Below are 18,905 nucleotides of genomic sequence, written 5' to 3'. Positions count from 1 at the left end.
ACATGACATAGATGATTCTGATTGGCTGCTCAAATGCTCATTAGGGGCGGAACATTTTTATAACATTAGTTACCATAGGGCATTGGAGCGTGATGTCACGGGGGTGGGCGTGGAAAGGATTTTGGCCTGATGCGCCATATTATTTTGACCCCGAAAATGGCGCATCAGGCCAAAATCCTTTCCACGCAGCCAATCAGAATCATCTATGTCATGTGATCATGAGTACAGCAGCAGATTGTTCTAGTGAGAGTTTCGAAGCACCATGGATGAAGGTAAATGCACCTTTCAATTGTTTGCCAACCGCCAATACGACTGTCAGAAAGAAAGAAAGAAGAAAGAGTTTGAAGGTACCAGCTCTCAGGTATGAAGCTAACTTTCAAAAGTTACATGAGTACAAACAGGTACCTTGTCGGGTTTTTTTTTAACCCTGTCCTGTCTGGCTGTTTTTGTGGCACAAATATAACGGTGTAGAGAAAGAGTTGAGCGCGCACGGGCAGAAATGTTGAGAGCGCCAGCAACACGTTGTTAGCGAGCGCAAATGCAAAAACCGAGCGAGAGGGGCTGCTGTTGTGTGTGTTAGTGATGGGTCGTTCGCGAACGAAATGGCTCTTAGAGCCGTCTCTTTGACGTGAACGACGGGAGCCGGCTCCTTATCGCGAGCCGTCACGTGGTTTTTTTTCTCTCTCTCTCTCGCTCTCTCTCTCGCACGTTTTTCCGCTTCACTCTGCACGTGGGCAGAGGGGGGGAGGGGCGGTAGTTACTCTCAGTAGCACAGGAACAGCCAGAGGGAGAGAGAGAGAAAGAGAGCCAGGGATAGAAAGGTATAGTAATCATCCACAACTATTTTCGGTTGCAGATGATAAAGGATTCAGAAAGTTTATTCATGCGGGCCCATATGACAGAGAATATACATGTTCTTTTTGTTTTCATATTATAATTTATATTTAATTGTGTTGTGGTTTGCAGTGTTTTGTGTTGTTTTCACTTTAAATTTGTAAAAGGAAAAAGATGAAAATTTAAATAGTTAAAAGTTGAAATGTGAATAGTTGATTTTTGTATTATATGATTTATTTATTACATTTTATGTGGATTTTGCAGCAAAATTATCCACACCCACCGCCGCGCTATGAATTGTGGGATATATGGGACCACGAAGCGTGCACCGGACCACGCTTGATATTTGGGGAAATCGACGGCGCATTTGAAGTACGCTTCGAGTTGGGACAGTCGTCACGTGGCGGTGACGTAATCGCACTCAGAATGCGTACTTCAAGCGTGCGGTCTCTGAATTGGGACACAGCCCCAGTCTCCATTTCAACTTGTGTTGAAAGTGCGGACTTCAAATGATATTCTCTTAATTGTGTTAATAGGCCACGTAAAACCAGAGTTATGATTCGAAACAGTACAAACGGTGTTTTCTGAGGACAGCGCTACCAAACACTCTCCGTTGGCGACCAAAATTTTAAAAACAAAATAAAAAAAAAAAAAAAAGGATGCATGTCTGCCATTACCTGCCAAAACCGGAAGTAACATAATATTTTGTGGGAAACGTAGTTTTTCCCCTCAGGGCCTTGATGAACCTATACTGGTGGTTTTAAGTTATGTCTGACATATGTCTGTGCAGTTTCTGGGATGCTTAGACCTCAAAATGCACTGTTGGAAATTATTTTATTTTCTATGTTTTGTTCTGTTACTTTTCTAAAAACAGATGGTGATCTTTTCTAAAAGCGATAGGACAGGTGTGGAGGAGAGTGAAGCAAGAGAATGGGTTCCTAAGGTGGGCAAGAAAAATCCAGCTAAGTTTCTGTAAATATGTTGTTTTCACACATCCATGGAAAATGAGCAAAATATATATTTTTCTGCTCTAATAACAGTCTGTGAGCTCATCTGAAGATGATGGGACAGATGACTGGAAACCCACACAGGATGAATCTGAAGGCTATTCAGAAGAGGAGGAAGAACAAGAACGTAAAAGGATTCCTAAGGTAGCCATGAAAAACAAAACTGGGTGTCCTATGCCACAAAGAGATGTGAAATTCATCCTCAGTTTCACTGCTTCCACAATCTATACATTCAACAAAATATGTCTTTGTATTCTTCTACGTCACATGGTCAGCTCATATGTATGGAACACCAGGACTGCCATAATGAATTAATTAAATACACCATTAGATAATTAATTAAATGTGGCAATAATTAATTAAAGAGAAGATTTAGAAGAAGATTAGAAATGAGTGATGATGGGAAACCTCCACCAGATAAATTTAAAGACAACTGAGAAAAGATGAGTTTAAGGAAGAGGTGAGTTAGCTCCAGTCCATTTTTAGTGAGGTCATGAGGAGGAGTAGTAGTGGGTTTCGTACACAAGATGAATTCAAAGACAGTATATATATTCAAAGAAATATAAAGGTCAAATCAAAAGTAGTCAGAATTACTAACAGTACTGCAGATAATTTATTTTCATTGGCATTTGTAAATATTAAGTAAGAGTAAGACAAAAAATAAAACTTTTTTAGTAGTTGTATGCGTCTTCTTTTTGTGTACAGGGGGCGTTCGTGAGCAGTGAGTTGCCGCAGAGGACAGAGGAACGGCAACAGGTTGCTGTCGCCTCAAAGTCTCAAAGGCATCACTATGTCAGAAATGGACACAAGTGTCCCATATGTGGACGTGTATATGCTGACTTCATCTACAGTTCACAGGGTGAGTAACGTGATCCCGCTGTGACACGCCTCCCTGCAGCAGCCATGTTGGTGACTCTGTCTCACATTATTTCAGATCAGAGTTTCCAGACCTCCGGAGTTTACAGCGCCACTGAGACCTCCACCAATCAGGTAAGAGCTGACCTCTGCCTCTGTCTCCTGTTAGTGTGATGCAGGTCAGCATAATGTTGCACATGAAAATTGGTTTGAAATTTGCACGTGTGAAGAGGTCATGTGATCAGTGACCCCATGAAGCTGTAATCAGTCTGTTTCTATTTTATTTTGAAAGGATGAGCAGGAAGGAGGCGTGGCTGACTCTCCCACGAGATCAGACGTGAACTTCAGCTACAGCCAGCAGGTACGTCCCGCAGCGTAGCTTGAAGGTGACATCATCGCGTGTGTGACAGCGGTGCCAGGGTAGCTCAGTGGTTGGCGCTGCTGCCTCACAGTCTGAGCGTCTCGTTTCAGACCCGGGGAAGTTCAACTTCCTGCTTCAGACTTCAGGAGAATATTGTTGCGACCGCGCCACAGACTGCAGCTGCCATCTCTGCTCCGCCTCGTCTCGGTGGGCGGCGATAAGCTGGACAGAGAACAGCTCTAAACATTGTTCGTCCAATCAAAAACCTGTACAGCAGGCCTAAAGCGCCTGTCCAACGTCATCCTCCAGAGGTCGCAACCTCTGAAGGTAATGGTGCTTGGACTTTGAGCACTTCCTGTTCCTGTGACGCGCCGAGCTCTCTTCTTCTCTTGGTTTTGGTCTAACGGCAGTCGGGACAAAGTCTGAGTGTGTATTTCCTGTTTCTGTTCAAAAACATAAACGCATTCATTCCTTTCTTCATACGGGAACAGGGATATCTGCATCTGACTGAAAGGAGTATTCCTTTTTCTCTTATGTCCATCACACTTTTTCTAGGATAGACTACTTGACTAGTATTGCATGTGCCTGTGAATACCGTGCCATAGTTATATCAGACCACGCCCCTTTAATTCTGACTGGCTATGCCTGACTTACCTAGAACAGACAGGAGTTGGCGTTTTAACCCCACACTACTATCTGATCAGTGTGTTGAGCAGTATGTGTAGACTGCAGAGTCCTCCAGTATTACTTCAATTTGGGCATCCAGGTAAGAGACACCTGAACAGTAAACAGCAGTCTTTGAAGCGGCGCTGACAGGTGAAGGTGAGACGCCTGAATGAACTCACGGAGCATCACAGAATGTTGATTCTGTTCTGGACGTTTTCAGTGGGAGAAACCTTTCGTTATCATCCAGGTGATCCTTCAGTCTCAGCTGACTGCAGGTTTCCGACCTATAAACGGGACATAATGACTGAAACTAGCTCAGCTCCTCCACTGGCAGATCTGTTTTAGCAGCAGAAGTCTGAGTGCACCTGAGTCACTTGCAGGTGTGGTAAACATCTTCCAAGGGCACTCTGATCACCTGGGTCCTGTGGAGGTCATGTGACTGGTGTTCCTCTCCTTTAACCTGTGGCTGCCGTTTCAAAGAGACACACGTTTCCTTCAGGTTCTTTGAATGTTTATAGATGATTCTGCAGGTGTTTCAGGTTCAGGTGATGACATGATGCTGTGAATTTGTCATGTGACCGTCATGTGACCATCTGTCTCCTCAGTGGTACCATCAGAGCTGCTGGAAGCAACAGCAGCAGCTGTATCCCGCCTCCTCACCTGAGACTGCCTACCCCTACCAGCCCTACACGCCCTACCTGGGCCAGGAGCCCCCTCTGCACGGTAAGAGTGATCGGTTCCAGCAGGTGGTGCTGCACTTCCTCCACCTGTATACAAAAGATGCAAGTTTCATCTTTTAGCTGAGCCTTCACTTCCGTAGCGAAGCCTTTCACAATAAAACAGTGCGATCAGGTAGGAGGCAACTGTGGGGAACACATGACTAACAGGAAGATGTGTGCAGTGATGTCATTACAGCATGGATGGTCCCTCAGGTGTTTTAATTTAAGCTCCACCCCCTTTACTGTGACTTGATCTGTCCCATCTTCCGTCCCCAGCTGCCTCCCAGCCGTTCTCTGAGACTGGGCGGATCTCCCATCAGCCCGCCAGCTCCTACCCAGAATCCTCCAGGTCTGCAGATGGACAGACAGAGGGACGCAACGGCGGTCAGTACTTTACCTTTACCTTTGGAGTGCACACGCTGCCAAAACAGGAAGTGTTTGTCAATAAAACAGTGTAGAAGTGCCGGAGGTCAGCAGGTCTGTTGGTGAAGCTTTACAGCTGCATAATGGTGAGAGTGGCGCAATGAGGACGGAAGGGTGGGGCAAACCCTACACCATCCAGCTGTCACATTCCTGTACCCAATGACTACTGTATTGTTATTAAGGTGAAATTTGACCGGATGAACATAGCAAACAGGCGTGGCAACAGACAGGAAGTGCGGTGCAGTAATTCTGGAGTCAGATGAAGGCAGAAGCACAATGGGCCAATTGCAGGCGCTGTTAGTCATTGGTCAGGTCACATGATTAGTGTGCCTCCACATTAAAACCCAAATTTTCTGCATTATAAACGAATTTACTTTGAAAATAAAGGCATGTGGTTTGTCTCCTCAGGTGTCTCCATGGAAAGCTCCTCCTCCATCAGTCCTACTCCTCCAGGCTCCGCCCCCTCCTCTGCTCTCCTCTACCCAGATCAGTCGCCCCTCCCTCCTCTCCCACTGCTCCACCTGCCATATGAAGCTCCACCCCCAAGCACCTACCTGACTACAGCCCCTGCACCTCCTCTTCCACATCCCGCCCACCACCCTCACCACTCTTCCTACCACCCATACAGGCCAATATCGACTGGAGGCCACGTTCTCATGTTGTTGGATACATTGCTGCCCCGCCCCCTCACCACACAGACACACTCTACATCCCACCCACTATGTAACGTGCATATTAGCTCAAGGCTAAAACCCCTTTTGTTTTGAATTAGTGGTAACATTATTATGAACACTTTTCCTGCAGCAAGACTTTCAAAATTAAAGTTAGGATTTAAAGGTAAATATTGGCTGGATGTTAATGGATGTTGCTGTTGGTTAAAATTCATGTTGTGACAGCCAATATGAGGTGGTGGGTGTGACCAGTCCCTATTTGTGGAGGGATCTTTGTGTTGATGTTTTGTTTTTTGGGTTTTGGGTGAATAAAGTTTGTTTCACCAGCAGATGGCGTTTTTGCTTCATCACATGACTATTGTCCAGCTAACAGTCCCAAACATCAACTTCCTGTTTTTTATGCTTTGAGCAAACAGGAAGTAAAATAATAAAGCCAGAAAGGTGCGATTCTCCACAGGACGTGAGAGATGGGGATCAGAGGGGAGTTACAGGTGATAGGTCGTCATCTCTGGCGAGGGGGCAGCGCCTCAGTGTGTCAGTTTGAGCTCTCAGGTAGAAAACTCTCACCTGTGCAGGTTAGGGGTGAGTGTGATTCATAGCAGCAGAAAATTTGAGAGCTTTGGAGGCTGACTCTGATTTTCTTAGTTTCCATGGAAACTAAAATCAATAAAGGCATTTTTTTCCATTACAGCTGCTGTGACACTGAAGTTCAGTAAGTAATCTGATTACACTGAGACAAAGGTTGATGGATGTTTGAACGACTACTTTGTCCAGACCTGTGATGAGCAGCGAAGCCTGAGACGACTCCCCCCACCCCCACTGAGTCGCCTGTTGTCATTTTTAAACCTTTATTGACACAGGAAGTGGCGTCACAGCCAAGAATAGAAACGCGGTGATGGAGGGACGTCCCTCAGCCCAGGAACTCTTTATCTGGATTTGCTTATGGTGACATCATCATTCGGGATGAGCTCACGTGGATGTAGCTGCTCCATCCACCGCCGCTTGTTTCATAGAGAAAAGCGCCACAGGTTGTATGAAAATCTGCAGATGGCGTGTTGACTCAGCCTGATACATGTTTAAATTATACTGTATGTGTATTGATCACTGTGGGTTTTTATAGATCTGATTGGTTAACGGGTGCTGGTTTCATACCTGCTGATAAGTTACCATGGTAACTTTTGATAGGAAGCACCTTCAGAAAAGCCTGAGTTACGTGCAGTTACCTGGATTAGAGGTCGGTTTGTGTGCTTATCCATTTGTTTTGTTGATGGAACCATGAATTCTGCAGTTTACCATCCTCTGGTTTAGTCAAAGTCCTGACGGCTTCATGCTCTAAAACCCTCCAGTGTGACTGAATTACAACAATTCTGCACAGACTGTTTTCTAAAACAGCGAGAGAACAATGAGCAGAACAGCAAGCATAGCAAAATATTACCTTTTAATTTCAGTGTAACATACAGCCGCCTGATAACAGCACCACAGGTAGGTTATTTACACAAACACTGGACGTTTGGAAGGTGCCCTTATTAACCCACCGGCAACAGTTGCCGTTTTAACCCCCACACATCAACAAAATTAAACATACAGTCAGTAGGACAAGTCTAAGGAGTGAAATGAATTCACTTATTTTGCTGCGAAAAATCTGGGATTAGACGGGTTCCATCATTTCAAAGAAACAAAGAACTGGACAGGTTGGACTTTTATCGAGCTGCTGTGAAGCCTCTGGTGCTCCGGGATGACGGCCCCAGGAGCTCAGATCATTGGTCTGACCCCCACCCCACCCTCAGAGATGGAAGACCTCGCTCGACCCCAAAAATCAGGTGTGCTGATGACATCACAGTGACCTGATCTGAGGTCAGCGCCACCGCTCTGATCACAGATCAATGATCAGCTGTAAAAACCAAAGTACTATGACAGAGAAGTAGCTCCAGCATCGGCCTCAGTGCCCGGGTAGGTTACGTATGTGTTGTCACGGGAACAGTTTTGCTGGGATCTCTATGGTCCAGAGGTCGCGACCTCCCAGAGCTCTCAGTGGGGCCTTCAGCCAGCGAGGGTTGGACAGGTTAGTCAGGTGCTTCTCCTGCAGACCAATCAGCACGGCCGACTGCTCCAGGCACTGTAGGTCCTTCCCCTGGAGGGAGGCGGGGCAAAGCCAGGTCTGGCCCACATCCACCAATCCTAAAAGAGACCACAGGGTTCGTTCAGGGATGTGTAAATGTGGCAGAGTAAATAGTGATTCTAACCTGCCACCACGCCGCGGCCGAACCGCTCCCCGGACTCCAGAAGTGCCTCAATCTGTCCATCCCCAGCAGGCCGCTTAGCACCGCCCACCACTCCAACCCCTCCCAGTCACGCTGAGCCACGTGGACCGCCAGCGTCTGGTTCTCCAGTGGAGCGAGCAGCGGCCTCCAGCGGCTCTCCACCGTCTTTACCCCGTCCAGAACCAGGCCGGCATACGGCTGCCGGTGTTCCAGATCTACTGGCGTTTAGATCAACTGGCGTTGGTCGAACAGATGTGTGGCAGTCTTGCGTTTCAGTAGCTCCTACCGACAAACCAGCAAAAAAAAGCCAAATGTGTCATCTGTGACACTTGTGAGGTTGTCTCAAACACACTCCGTCAGTCTTGATGCTGTTGAACAACAAAATGTTTAAAAATGTGGCGAGTTTACCTGGTGATATCCTCGTGCGCCACGCGATCGCGAAAACAGCAAACAATTAACACCATGCCGTTGTTGTTCACGGGACAGCAAGAGTAAACGATCGGGAGACTCTTGTCGTCGTTATCGTTCCCCTCGCACGGTTTATTTCTCCGAATTCAGCGTTTTTGCTTCACAACTACAGCGTGCAGTTTACTTTGTGCACTAACATGGAGTCGAGTCAACCAGCGCCACCTCTGGCCAAGTGCCACAGCCTACAGCCAGATCAACCTGTGACACACATCTGCACCACGTTTGAATTCGTGTCATGCACATTTGTACCTTTCAATTGTGTCTGTTTGTGCGTCATGCAAATAAACCTTTGGAAAGAATGAAATGATATCATATATTCCTTATTGGCCTACATTTGTACAAAATTCCAAATTATATACACAAAGTCATAGAAATCACCACTCCAATTGGTCATCATGATTTTAATATTCTCTTTTTCCATAACAATGAAATACACCTTGGACAAATATGACACATCAATATTTCATTAGTGTTGTCACATCACATCCTGTAAGCATCGTCTGTCTGTGTCTTTTCCCTGAAAATGAATATTTCCAGCCAATATAGGCAATTCATCAACATGGCTGGAGTTATATACAGTCTGTATAAGTGTGGTTAATCTAATGAAGATTTGTAAGGAGACGGCAGTTACTGTGAATTCACAGCAGTTACACAGTGATTAGTAATAAACAGCCAGTGAGAGTGAGTGGATATGACTGTTCCCACCACTAACACATGACCATAGGCCACTACTAGATTAACTTGTGACACATCTGCACCTGCTGCTATGATCACATTGAGTAGAGGCTGAGTGGCTGCACTTACCCCTGGTACATCCAAATCTACCCACAAACATGTTGAAAGATGCAATGCCAGCAATGTGGATTGTCAACACTGAAAACAATCAGTAAGCAAAGACAACAGGGATCATTTGTTTCTGTTTATTTAGCACCCACAACATTTGTAGTCGCCTTCTGCACAGGGGAAGTCCACACACACCGTGTGGTACCACTTTCCACAGAAGGTGCAATCTGCAAGATTGAATGAGATTGTCAGGGTCATTGTCTGACTGTTTATTACTAATCACTGTGTAACTGCTGTACATTCACAGTAACTGCCATCTCCTTATAAATGTTTATTAGATTGACCACACTTATGCAGACTGTATATCACAACCAACTCTAACATGTTTGTTTGCAGAGGGCAGACACAGACAGACTACGCTAACGACATGTGATGTTACAACACTGGTGAAATATTAGTGTGTTCACGACATTTTTCGTATGGGCAAAAGTATTGATATCAGGATGGTGATTCTTATGTGTATGTCATTTGGCATTTTGTACAAATGTAGGCTGATAATAAATACATGATATCATTTCATTCATTTCAAAGGTTTATTTGCATGACGCACAAACAGACACAATTGAAAGGTACAAATGTGCATGACACGAATTCAAACGTGGTGCAGATGTGTGTCACAGGTTGATCTGGCTGTAGGCTGTGGCACTTGGCCAGAGGTGGCGCTGGTTGACTCGACTCCATGTTAGTGCACAAAGTAAACTGCACGCTGTAGTTGTGAAGCAAAAACGCTGAATTCGGAGAAATAAACCGTGCGAGGGGAACGATAACGACGACAAGAGTCTCCCGATCGTTTACTCTTGCTGTCCTGTGAACAACAACGGCGTGGTGTTACTTGTTTGCTGTTTTCGCGATCGCGTCACGCATGAGGATATCACCAGGTAAACTCGCCACATTTTTAAACATTTTGTTGTTCAACAGCATCAAGACTGACGGAGTGTGTTTGAGACAACCTCACAAGTGTCACAGATGACACATTTGGCGTTTTTTTGCTGGTTTGTCGGTAGCAGCTCCTGAAACGCAAGACTGCCACACATCTGTTCGACCAACGCCAGTTGATCTAAACGCCAGTAGATCTGGAACACCGGAACAACAGGCACGGCACCTGCACCGCCATGTCTGCAAAACAAGCGCACCCAAACAGGACGCACTTTTCAGAGGTATGAAACATTTTCAGGGTTTTTTTTAGCCCCTTTTGCATTAGTGCCTGCTCGACTCGCCACAACTCGACTACACTGGGTTTCCACTATAACCAATACCATCTAATATGGGTGCTCGTTGTTATAGCAACGTGTAATCTTAATTAAAATGTGACATGAATGCGGGGGCTGTTTGTCAGATTCCGGGAGCATGGCGTTGTTTCTTGGAGCAAACCGTCCTAGTGTACATTCCTGCGGTCACACAATAATTCCAGCAGAAATTTAAGTAGATAGGGCGGGTTGCCACTTAATTTTGTGTTGTGCACATGCGCAGAAACAACAGGTAGGATGGTTTGTGAGGTCGCATGGATTCCCAGAACACATTTCTCTCATTTTTTTGTGAAGTAGATGTTCTCATGACCTATCGAGTGATGCCACTGACCAGCCAATCAGTGGCATGCTGTCCGATGACGTAATAGTTTAATACCTGCTCGGATCGCTTGGAACCCGTCCGAGCAGGTACTAAAGCAGTACCAGGAACTAGTGATGTGACGTTCTGTGTCGAGGCTTCAAAGCTTGTGTCGAGTAATTGAGGGGGCGTTTCCGCGATGCGCGTATCGAGGCTTGCTTCATTTACGGGAGGAGCTGAAAAGACAGTGTCACTATAATTATCGTGCGAGTTACAGGTTTTTCACAATTTGCCTCAAAGTGACACAAGGTCTAAAAACTCCCCATTCAAAGTCTCAGAGCTAAAATACTGAAACTGAAGGCATTTTCTGTAACTTTATTGCAGTTTATTGTTTGATAACAGCATTTTGGTTATTTTGTAAGTGATTTAAGTGTTACTCACATCCTGTCACTGCTGAGATTTCTTCTGCTATGATGGGTCATTGGAGTTTAACTGCCTAACAGTTACATTTATTTCTGTACCTCAATAAATCATGCTCAGTTTTTCCACATGATCTCTCCTTATTGAACTGCTTTTGTAGATAAGCTTCAAGCCAGAAAGCAACAACACCTAAACCAAAAATATTATCATCAGAAGTGAGAAAGTGTCTGGACTATCTCCAGCTGCGTTGCATGTATTAAAGATAACTTCAGACACTGTCTGGTTGTCATGTCTGAAACAGGCTGTACAGTCACACAGATAAAAGACAGCAGTCATGTTTCTAATATTACAAATCAACCAGAAAGATTATGAAGATAAAAGCTGTGAGACCCCACTAGAGAACGGATGGCTTGTTATCATTACATGAAGTGATTTAGAAATAAGCTGCCAAGTGGCTGCTGTGGCTGCTGCTGCTGCTGTTGCCTTTCTAAGATGCCCTCCACAATCTTCTCTATTGAGACTTGTGTCAGTGGTGTAGACAGGGCAGGAGGAGGCGGGTTAAAGACGGCAGGGCTCTATGGTGACTACAGGGACACTAGTTGTTTCACTGCCTTCAGTTAAAGACTGCCACAGCAGCTGCTGGGCAGCCACAGGTTTTGGAACAGAGGGTGGGGGCTGAAGGGCAGCTGGTTCATCTTTTCTCAGAGTTTTGTGTTTGTCCCAGTTCAGAGGGACTGGACGGCAGCCTGGCTCTCTGTATTCAAGCCCAAATTGCTCTCCAGTGTCTCTGTCAGAGAGGTGAAGTGCAGTGTACTTCTCCTGACCAGTCACTCTTCTGGAGGCTGCATTAAACTCCACCACTAGAGCTGGATCAAAAACACAAGGTAGCATGACACCTGGCTGCTTAAGCTCCACCAGTCGTTGGTAGTTCCATCGTGCCACCCCTGTGATGCCCTGGGCCTGGAATAGTTCAGTGGAAACGTGAGTCCCGGTGATCCACTGGGCCTGGTGGAAATGATAACCCTCCTGCTGTGAAGTGCCTCGGACAGGAATCCAGATGGGGACCTTGGCACCTTCACCAGGGACATGGTTAAGCTGAAGAGTCCCACCGTACCTAAACATTACACCCTCTGAGAGTTCAGGGTCACTTAGGCAGCCACGCAGAATGTGCACTGCGTCACGTCTTCAGCATGGATGGCTTGAAGAGTGGGACGTTGTTGGGGTCTGTGGCCAGGTGAAAATGGTTCAGGACCTTTTCCACTCTGTTCAGCAGCTCAGTGGGTTGTGGTATTTGGATCCTGCAGTGCTCCCTTATGTGTTGCTTTGTGGGATTAGCAGGATGGATGCCACAGAACTTATAAGCATCCTGGAGCCTCTTCAGGTCTGCCTGATCAACCACTGAGAATGCCGCAGAGAGAAGCTGGCAGAAAGTGCTGAACAGAGGAAGATGCTCAGAGGTACACTCCCACAAAAATCGCCTCAGGCAGTGGAACAGGTCCAGTTTTACAATAATGTTCTTGTTGTAGTGGGTTTGAGAGGCACAGCTGTTTGCCACTGGTCCAGATGTGGCCGCAGCAACAACAGCAGGAGTGGTTTTTCAGGCATCCCACGATAGATTTTCGACAGGGATGCAGTCTGGGATCTTAAATGGAGCACAGCAATCCCTAAATGTAAGAAATACAAATACATGTAAGTATATGGAATATTATGTGTGTGCATCAAATTGATCTGAAAAAGAAAAACTCAGTTTTTCCAGACAGATTAGCAGTTTGAATGACAACGATGATTACGGTTTTTACCTGTCCACCCAGTGGTAGCCGGCCTTTTCCACTCCTGCATCACTGTACCTCTTGGCCATTCCCTGGTACATGGGCTCCAAGGACCTTTCTGTGTCAGACTGAACCATGACCCACGAAACAATCAGCCAGTTTTCATTCATTATGGAATAACTGGACATGACCCCAGATGCCAGCATGACTTTTCGTGCCACCTTCCTGATGTGGTCAGACCTGGAAATGTGGCCAAAAGTGCCCTGGAGGAGTTTGGATATGGCTGGATGTTGACGTCGGAATTCGTCGAGCAGGCAGTCAGTCAGGTAATGGCTGGACACAGAGACGCCACACCAGGCATGTGGGTCTTCATAAGACCTGAACTCCTGTGGCTTATTTTCCTTCCTCAGGAACTGCCCAATGGTCCTCTGTGCATGAGCTCCTGCCTCAGAATCCCAGACCGATCCTGTGGCATGGAGGTACGTCAGGTGAGCTCGCTCGTACTTGAGGTGCATGAGTTCATTTATTTGGTTTGCCATGTCTGTTGGAGATTTGCCAGTCCTCCTGAGCTCATCCATAACAGACTTGCAGATGGCCTTTTTGTTTGTAAGAAAAGCAGGGAGAAGGTTGGTAAACCTTTGGGCAGTTTCTCCAGCCATCGTGGATTGTCAGCAAACCAGTTCCTGCGACAAGCCCTGCAGCAGAGTCGTGAAGACAGGATGTAATACTGACCACTGGTGCCAACAATTACACGTGGCCTGCCCACACCAGCAGAGACCACTTGTGAACGAAAGCAACCATGGAGACATGGCAAGATATAATTGTTTCTTAACCTGACCATGATAGCACTCTCAGGTTTCATTTTACATTTTATGCACAGGGCGATTACATCTGATTGGGTCACTTCCAAACTCGTCCTGCCTTTGTCATCATCATCATCTTCATCCGCTTTATCCGAGGCCAGGTCGCGGGGGCAGCAGCCTAAGCAGAGAAGCCCAGACCTCCCTCTCCCCAGCAGTGTTGCCACAGTTACTTTGAAAAAGTAATATATTACGGACTACTGATTACTCCTTCCAAAAGTAACTTAGTTACTTTACTGATTAGTTTATTTTTAAAGTAACTAAGTTAGATTACTAGTTACTTTATTAGTTACTTTCAGAAGCAGCCAATAACACTCCCCACTGCCTCAACATAAAAACATCAACCAATTTTGCCAATACTCACTTTATTGGAAGTGTATTTTAACAGTAATGTCAACAATATATCTCCTGACATTTGAAGTTGAACTTAAAACTTTTTTCCTGACAGAAATACTTGTTTGTATGAAAATAAAGACAGTCTTGTTACTTCACTTAACATAAATACTTTTTATAAAAAAACAAAAACAAACAAAGAGTCTTTCTTGACTTCCCTTAAGATACTTTTTATACCATCCACATGTAAACACTATTGTCCGCTTTTGTAACTTTGGACTAATCTTATGAAAAAAAAAAGAGACTGCAGGTCCAACTTAAATTGCCTTACTTCCTTGCAGGTAATTGATTTAAGTTAATCAACTTGAAAACTTTAATAAGTTTATTAAGTGACTTTGATAAACTTAATTTAATTACTTGTAAATAGTTATTTAAATTGGATTCCCCATTCTCTGTTTTTTCAGTATATGTTGTCATCGCATGTTATGGGGGAAACAGTAGAGTGGAGCGAGTAAACCAGTGGTTGTACCTCATTAACAGAAGCTTCTCAAACCTTTTGTCAGAAAGTCGATGTCTTTTAGGCGTGAGCACCAAACCTCCCAGACTAAAAAGCCGCTCCACAGGAGCACTTGATGGGGTTGGAGTGTTATACTTTAAAAAAATTGTCTTTATGCTTGAAAATTTATGCAGAATCTGAAGGTCGTAGCCTGACATCAGGTAGTCCATGACTTCTTTTTCTGCAGAATAGGTCTCCTCCTCTGGCTCTGCCTCAAAAGTGAAAAAGTCCATCTCACCTTGGCTGCTAGATGTAGTAGCACTGGGCACACTGGCAGGGTTTTTTGCCAGAGGAACAGTGGTGCAACACTCTGCTGTCAGAAGCTGTTTTACTCGCTCCCTCCTTCCTGCATCTCTCAGCCATCGGAGTTTGAATTTTGGACAACTGGCAGCTGCAAGAAGGGCATCTTTGTCGTCCAGCACACCGGCGAAATGAGTCTGAATAGCCTAAAAAACATAATTGATATTTTTTATGCCTACAATTTATTATGTTATTGAATTATTTGCAAACCATGCCTAATATGAGATCAGTATTATGGATTTATTTTGTTTTAGGTTACTTGTAAACATTTTAATTGTTTTAATCTTATTTTTCAATGATAATTAATATTCTGTTCCATGTTTGTGAATTGTATGAAGCAAAAAATCTGACTAATTTCAAGATAGAGCGTACCTGTACAATGGCATCTGGAAGGCCTGCAGTCATCCTGGAGAGGTCATCTTTCACAGCCTGGGTCTTCTGCATCAGAACTTCAAGTGTTGGTAGTAAAGTATGGACAGTCGCCTTGTAAAATGTCCAGTGCTGCAGTCAGAGGTTTCATGGACATGCAGTACTCATGCAGGAACTGGTATTCTTGATCTTTGAAGCACTTCAGTCCTAGCTTTGTGCACAGAGTATTCAGCTCACCCATGGGGATTTCTGCAATTCTCTTTACAGCATCAAAAAAGGAATTCCACCTTGTGGATGTTGGTATTAGGAGCTTTCTTTTGCTGATTTCTTCCACTGTTTCTGATGCAAGTGTAGATCTACTCGATTTGGTCCAAAGAGCTGTGCATTTTGCTGTGCTGCTCCTATACACAGCCCTGCTCTCTGCATTAGTTGTTAAATGTTTCTCCACATCACGTGTGCAAATTATGTTGATGGTGTGCGAAGCACACCTGCGGTGCGGGGGAAGAGACAGCTGACCATCACTTTCATTCTCAGCCGAGAGGATTTCTGACAGATCAGAAAAAGTGACATCGTCGTCTTTGGGGCTGGACTCTTCCTCCTCCATCTCATCATCGGACTCCGTGACAGGATGATAAACTTGAAACGCCTTAACAAAGTTGGATCCATTATCAGTAACTGTTGCAACTACTTTGTTGAGTAATCCATAAGAGGAGTGGATGTTTTCGATTTCTGTACCAATGACATCATACGTGTGTCTACCACGAATTCGCCTACATGCTAATGCAACCTTGTGGCGCTCTAATGTGGTTCTACTGATCCAGTGGAGCGTTACTCCCATATAGCTTCTGTTGTTAGCAGTCCAAATATCCACGGTAGTTGAAACAAAGTCAATCTCTTTCAGTGTGGCCTTCAAATTTCTCTCCATTTCTGTAAACTCCTTCTCCAAGTAAGAAGTAAAAGTCGTTCGGTGAGGCAGCTCGGCATTAACAGAAGTAGGGATCTTTTTTATTATGGCACGAAACGAGGGCGAGTCAACAGTGTTTATAGGTAGCATTTCTTCTACAATATACTGCGCGACCAACTTCTTCAATTCTTCATCACTTACTGGTTTTGCACCAAAGTCCAACTTTTGTTGTTTGGGGGGTGTAGGACCTTCTGCGGAAGTCACGGCTCTCTGCTTCGGACCACTTGGTGGGACTCTCTCTGTGAGTTTGACTGAGCTGTGCTGCGACTCCAAATGTTTCTTTAAGTTTGACGTAGTGTTTTTGAAGGTAGATAACACTTTTTCGCCAACACAGAGTGTACAACGAACCTTAATATTTAAATCTTTAGTTGACAGAAACTCAAAATAGTGACTATATTTCCAGCTAAAGAACGAACATCACTCTCCCTCCATTGTTGTTTACACTTTTTTACGTCGCTGGCTGCTTGTGAGCGGGAAACGTGACCTGTCGCTTATGTGACGTTTCACGACACGTATGCGTTTGTCATCCGCTGAGACGAAAAGAAGAAACCAAATCTTTTTGCTTAAAAAATAGTAACGCACAGTGGTTTGAACAAGTAACTTTAATCTGACTACTGTTATGGAAATAGTAACGCGTTAGATTAGTCGTTACTGAAAAAGTGGTCATATTTGGAGTAACGCGTTACTAAGCAACGCGTTACCGGCATCACTGCTCCCCAGCCACCTCCTCCAGCTTATCCGGGGGAACACCAAGGCGTTCCCAGGCCAGCCGAGAGATATAATCTTTCCAGCGTGTCCTGGGTCTGCCCTGGGGCCTTTGTACACAGCTTAAATATTTCTGATTGGATCTCACATTTTTTATTTTTTTTTAGACCAAAGTATCAATATATTCCATTGCACTTTTTTTTCTCGTGCACTAGTTTTTAGTTAGTTATTGTCTCCCTTTCATCATGAAAACAAAGGTAACTGACAAAAATTATGACAAAAATAATTGGTCAGTGAAATTAACACTGGATAAGAGCACCCATGCTGATGTAGCATTAACTTGTAGCTTAAAAATAGCACGCACAAACCATTCCATAGGTGCAAGATTTGCATGACAAATTGAGGTATTCAGTACAGTTTCTATTACAACATTTTATTGAGATTGATGCCATATATAGGTTGTTCCCCCAAGGATCGATATAGTCTGTGTAGTTGGAATTACTGGGTGGTCCCATCATGCTGTGTCCACATCAGTCAAATATCTGTTGCAGTCAGCTGGACCACAATTAAATAATTCTGAGCAGCACTTGGCAGACTGCAGCAGCCTGCATGTGTGTGTTCCATGAAAATCAAAAGTAACAAAAACCCTGCCATTCCTCAAGCCTGAATCATTTCAGTCACATTTTCTCCTGGAGATGTCTAAAGACAGGCTGTCTTTTGTTGCCATAGAGACCTGAATCCCCCCCGAACACAGTGTAGAGATCTGGCAGGTTTTTGACCATAATTCCGGGTTGTCACCCTCTGGCAGTAATAGGGGGAATATGTAGCACACAAGCACAAACTCCTTGTCTTGGTACAGAGCTCTCACTGCGGGACCAAAGTGCCACTTAAATCCAGACTCAAATTTTCTGTGATTGCAGGTTCCGATGGAGACATCGCCTGTTCATCATCTCCGCTCCCAACGACGAGGAGTGGGCCTATCAGCAGCAGCCTTACGCCCTCAACAGCCAAGCCTGCAATCTGGGTGAGTCACCAGAAGTCAACCAGTTTCACTTTTCAGAGGTCACTTCAGTTGCTAAAAGCTCAAATATGCTCGCCACCCAAGCTCTAATTGTGTCTCTCTGCTGCTAGGTGCTGTTTAGGTGATGTAGGTTTTTTTCTCCAAAATCTGCTGCCTGCTGCAACCAAAAAACAAATCTATAAGAAACACAGTTGCAGGCTCAATGAACCGATTGTTAGTGTGATTAACACTTCTTAGTCTAATTTATCGTTGTTATAAGATTTTACTATTTTGCTTATTTCTATTGTTTTACTGTATTATCTGTTTATTTACTCATGTAATGCAAAGCTTAAAGGAGCACATAGTGTTCACATATTTTTATGCCTTTGACACGTGTGCATAGACACATGAACTCTGCTTTAACTGCTGAATAGAGGAAGAGGCTCCTTGGTAACAGGAAAAAACCGTCTTCTCTGAAAGAGAGCGACTACACACACACATACATTCACACATACATCTTTACTATCTTTAGATATACTCAAGTCTGAAAAAGAGGAAATGTCATGAAACTGCTTCTGTGTATAAATAAAGCCTGACTGCAGCACTTCGGTGTGAGTATCCATTCTCTCTCACCCGTGCACGTAGTTCTTTGAAAACTCTCTGACTGTCTTGTATTCCTTCTTAGTATATAATGTCAACAAACTACTGACATTTAATTGGTCCTTCGAGCCGGATAGTTGACTGATATTATTAGTCCAACTGTCCACAGACGGAGTCTTCGGATCCTGACGTCGTGACCGCCTGCACTGAAACGCTCGCTTCCAGGAAGATGAGGAAAGACCACAGTCGTAAATTCGTCTGCTGGCCGGTGTTTACTCAGGCTTCACGGCGACAGGACTCGATAACACCGGATAAGAACACAGCGCTACTTTGAAGGTGAATATAACACAGTCATAAACATCATGCGTTTGAAATA

General features: G+C 44.6%; 1 protein-coding gene and 3 pseudogenes across 2 annotated transcripts; 1 reads left to right on the top strand and 3 right to left on the bottom strand.

The window, feature by feature from the left end:
* Positions 1 to 162: 162 nt before the first annotated feature.
* On the top strand, positions 163 to 5,859 carry LOC146648994 (uncharacterized). 2 transcript variants are annotated; one of them, XM_085385823.1, is made up of 9 exons: positions 163 to 361; positions 1,709 to 1,777; positions 1,875 to 1,985; positions 2,547 to 2,700; positions 2,776 to 2,831; positions 2,989 to 3,057; positions 4,329 to 4,446; positions 4,719 to 4,826; positions 5,274 to 5,859. In XM_085385823.1, the coding sequence occupies exons 1-9, from the start codon at positions 263 to 265 to the stop codon at positions 5,630 to 5,632; spliced, it is 1,143 nt and encodes a 380-aa protein (XP_085241949.1). In that variant the 5' UTR covers positions 163 to 262; the 3' UTR covers positions 5,633 to 5,859. The 2 variants fall into 2 exon arrangements, with proteins under 2 accessions (XP_085241949.1, XP_085241950.1); XM_085385824.1 differs by having other exon boundaries at positions 187 to 272.
* A 1,003-nt stretch (positions 5,860 to 6,862) lies between these two features.
* On the bottom strand, positions 6,863 to 8,022 carry LOC146648993 (EOLA-like protein; annotated as a pseudogene).
* A 1,600-nt stretch (positions 8,023 to 9,622) lies between these two features.
* Positions 9,623 to 13,012, bottom strand: LOC146648992 (uncharacterized; annotated as a pseudogene).
* A 712-nt stretch (positions 13,013 to 13,724) lies between these two features.
* On the bottom strand, positions 13,725 to 18,705 carry LOC146648991 (uncharacterized; annotated as a pseudogene).
* Positions 18,706 to 18,905: the final 200 nt, after the last annotated feature.

The sequence above is a fragment of the Rhamphochromis longiceps genome, linkage group LG17, assembly GCF_057381845.1.
Source record: "Rhamphochromis longiceps isolate RC_006_pf linkage group LG17, R_longiceps_female_GT1.1, whole genome shotgun sequence".
Taxonomy (NCBI): Eukaryota; Metazoa; Chordata; class Actinopteri; order Cichliformes; family Cichlidae; genus Rhamphochromis; species Rhamphochromis longiceps.
Note: the sequence above shows the minus strand (reverse complement) of the source record. Positions and strands in the feature narration are given on the sequence as shown.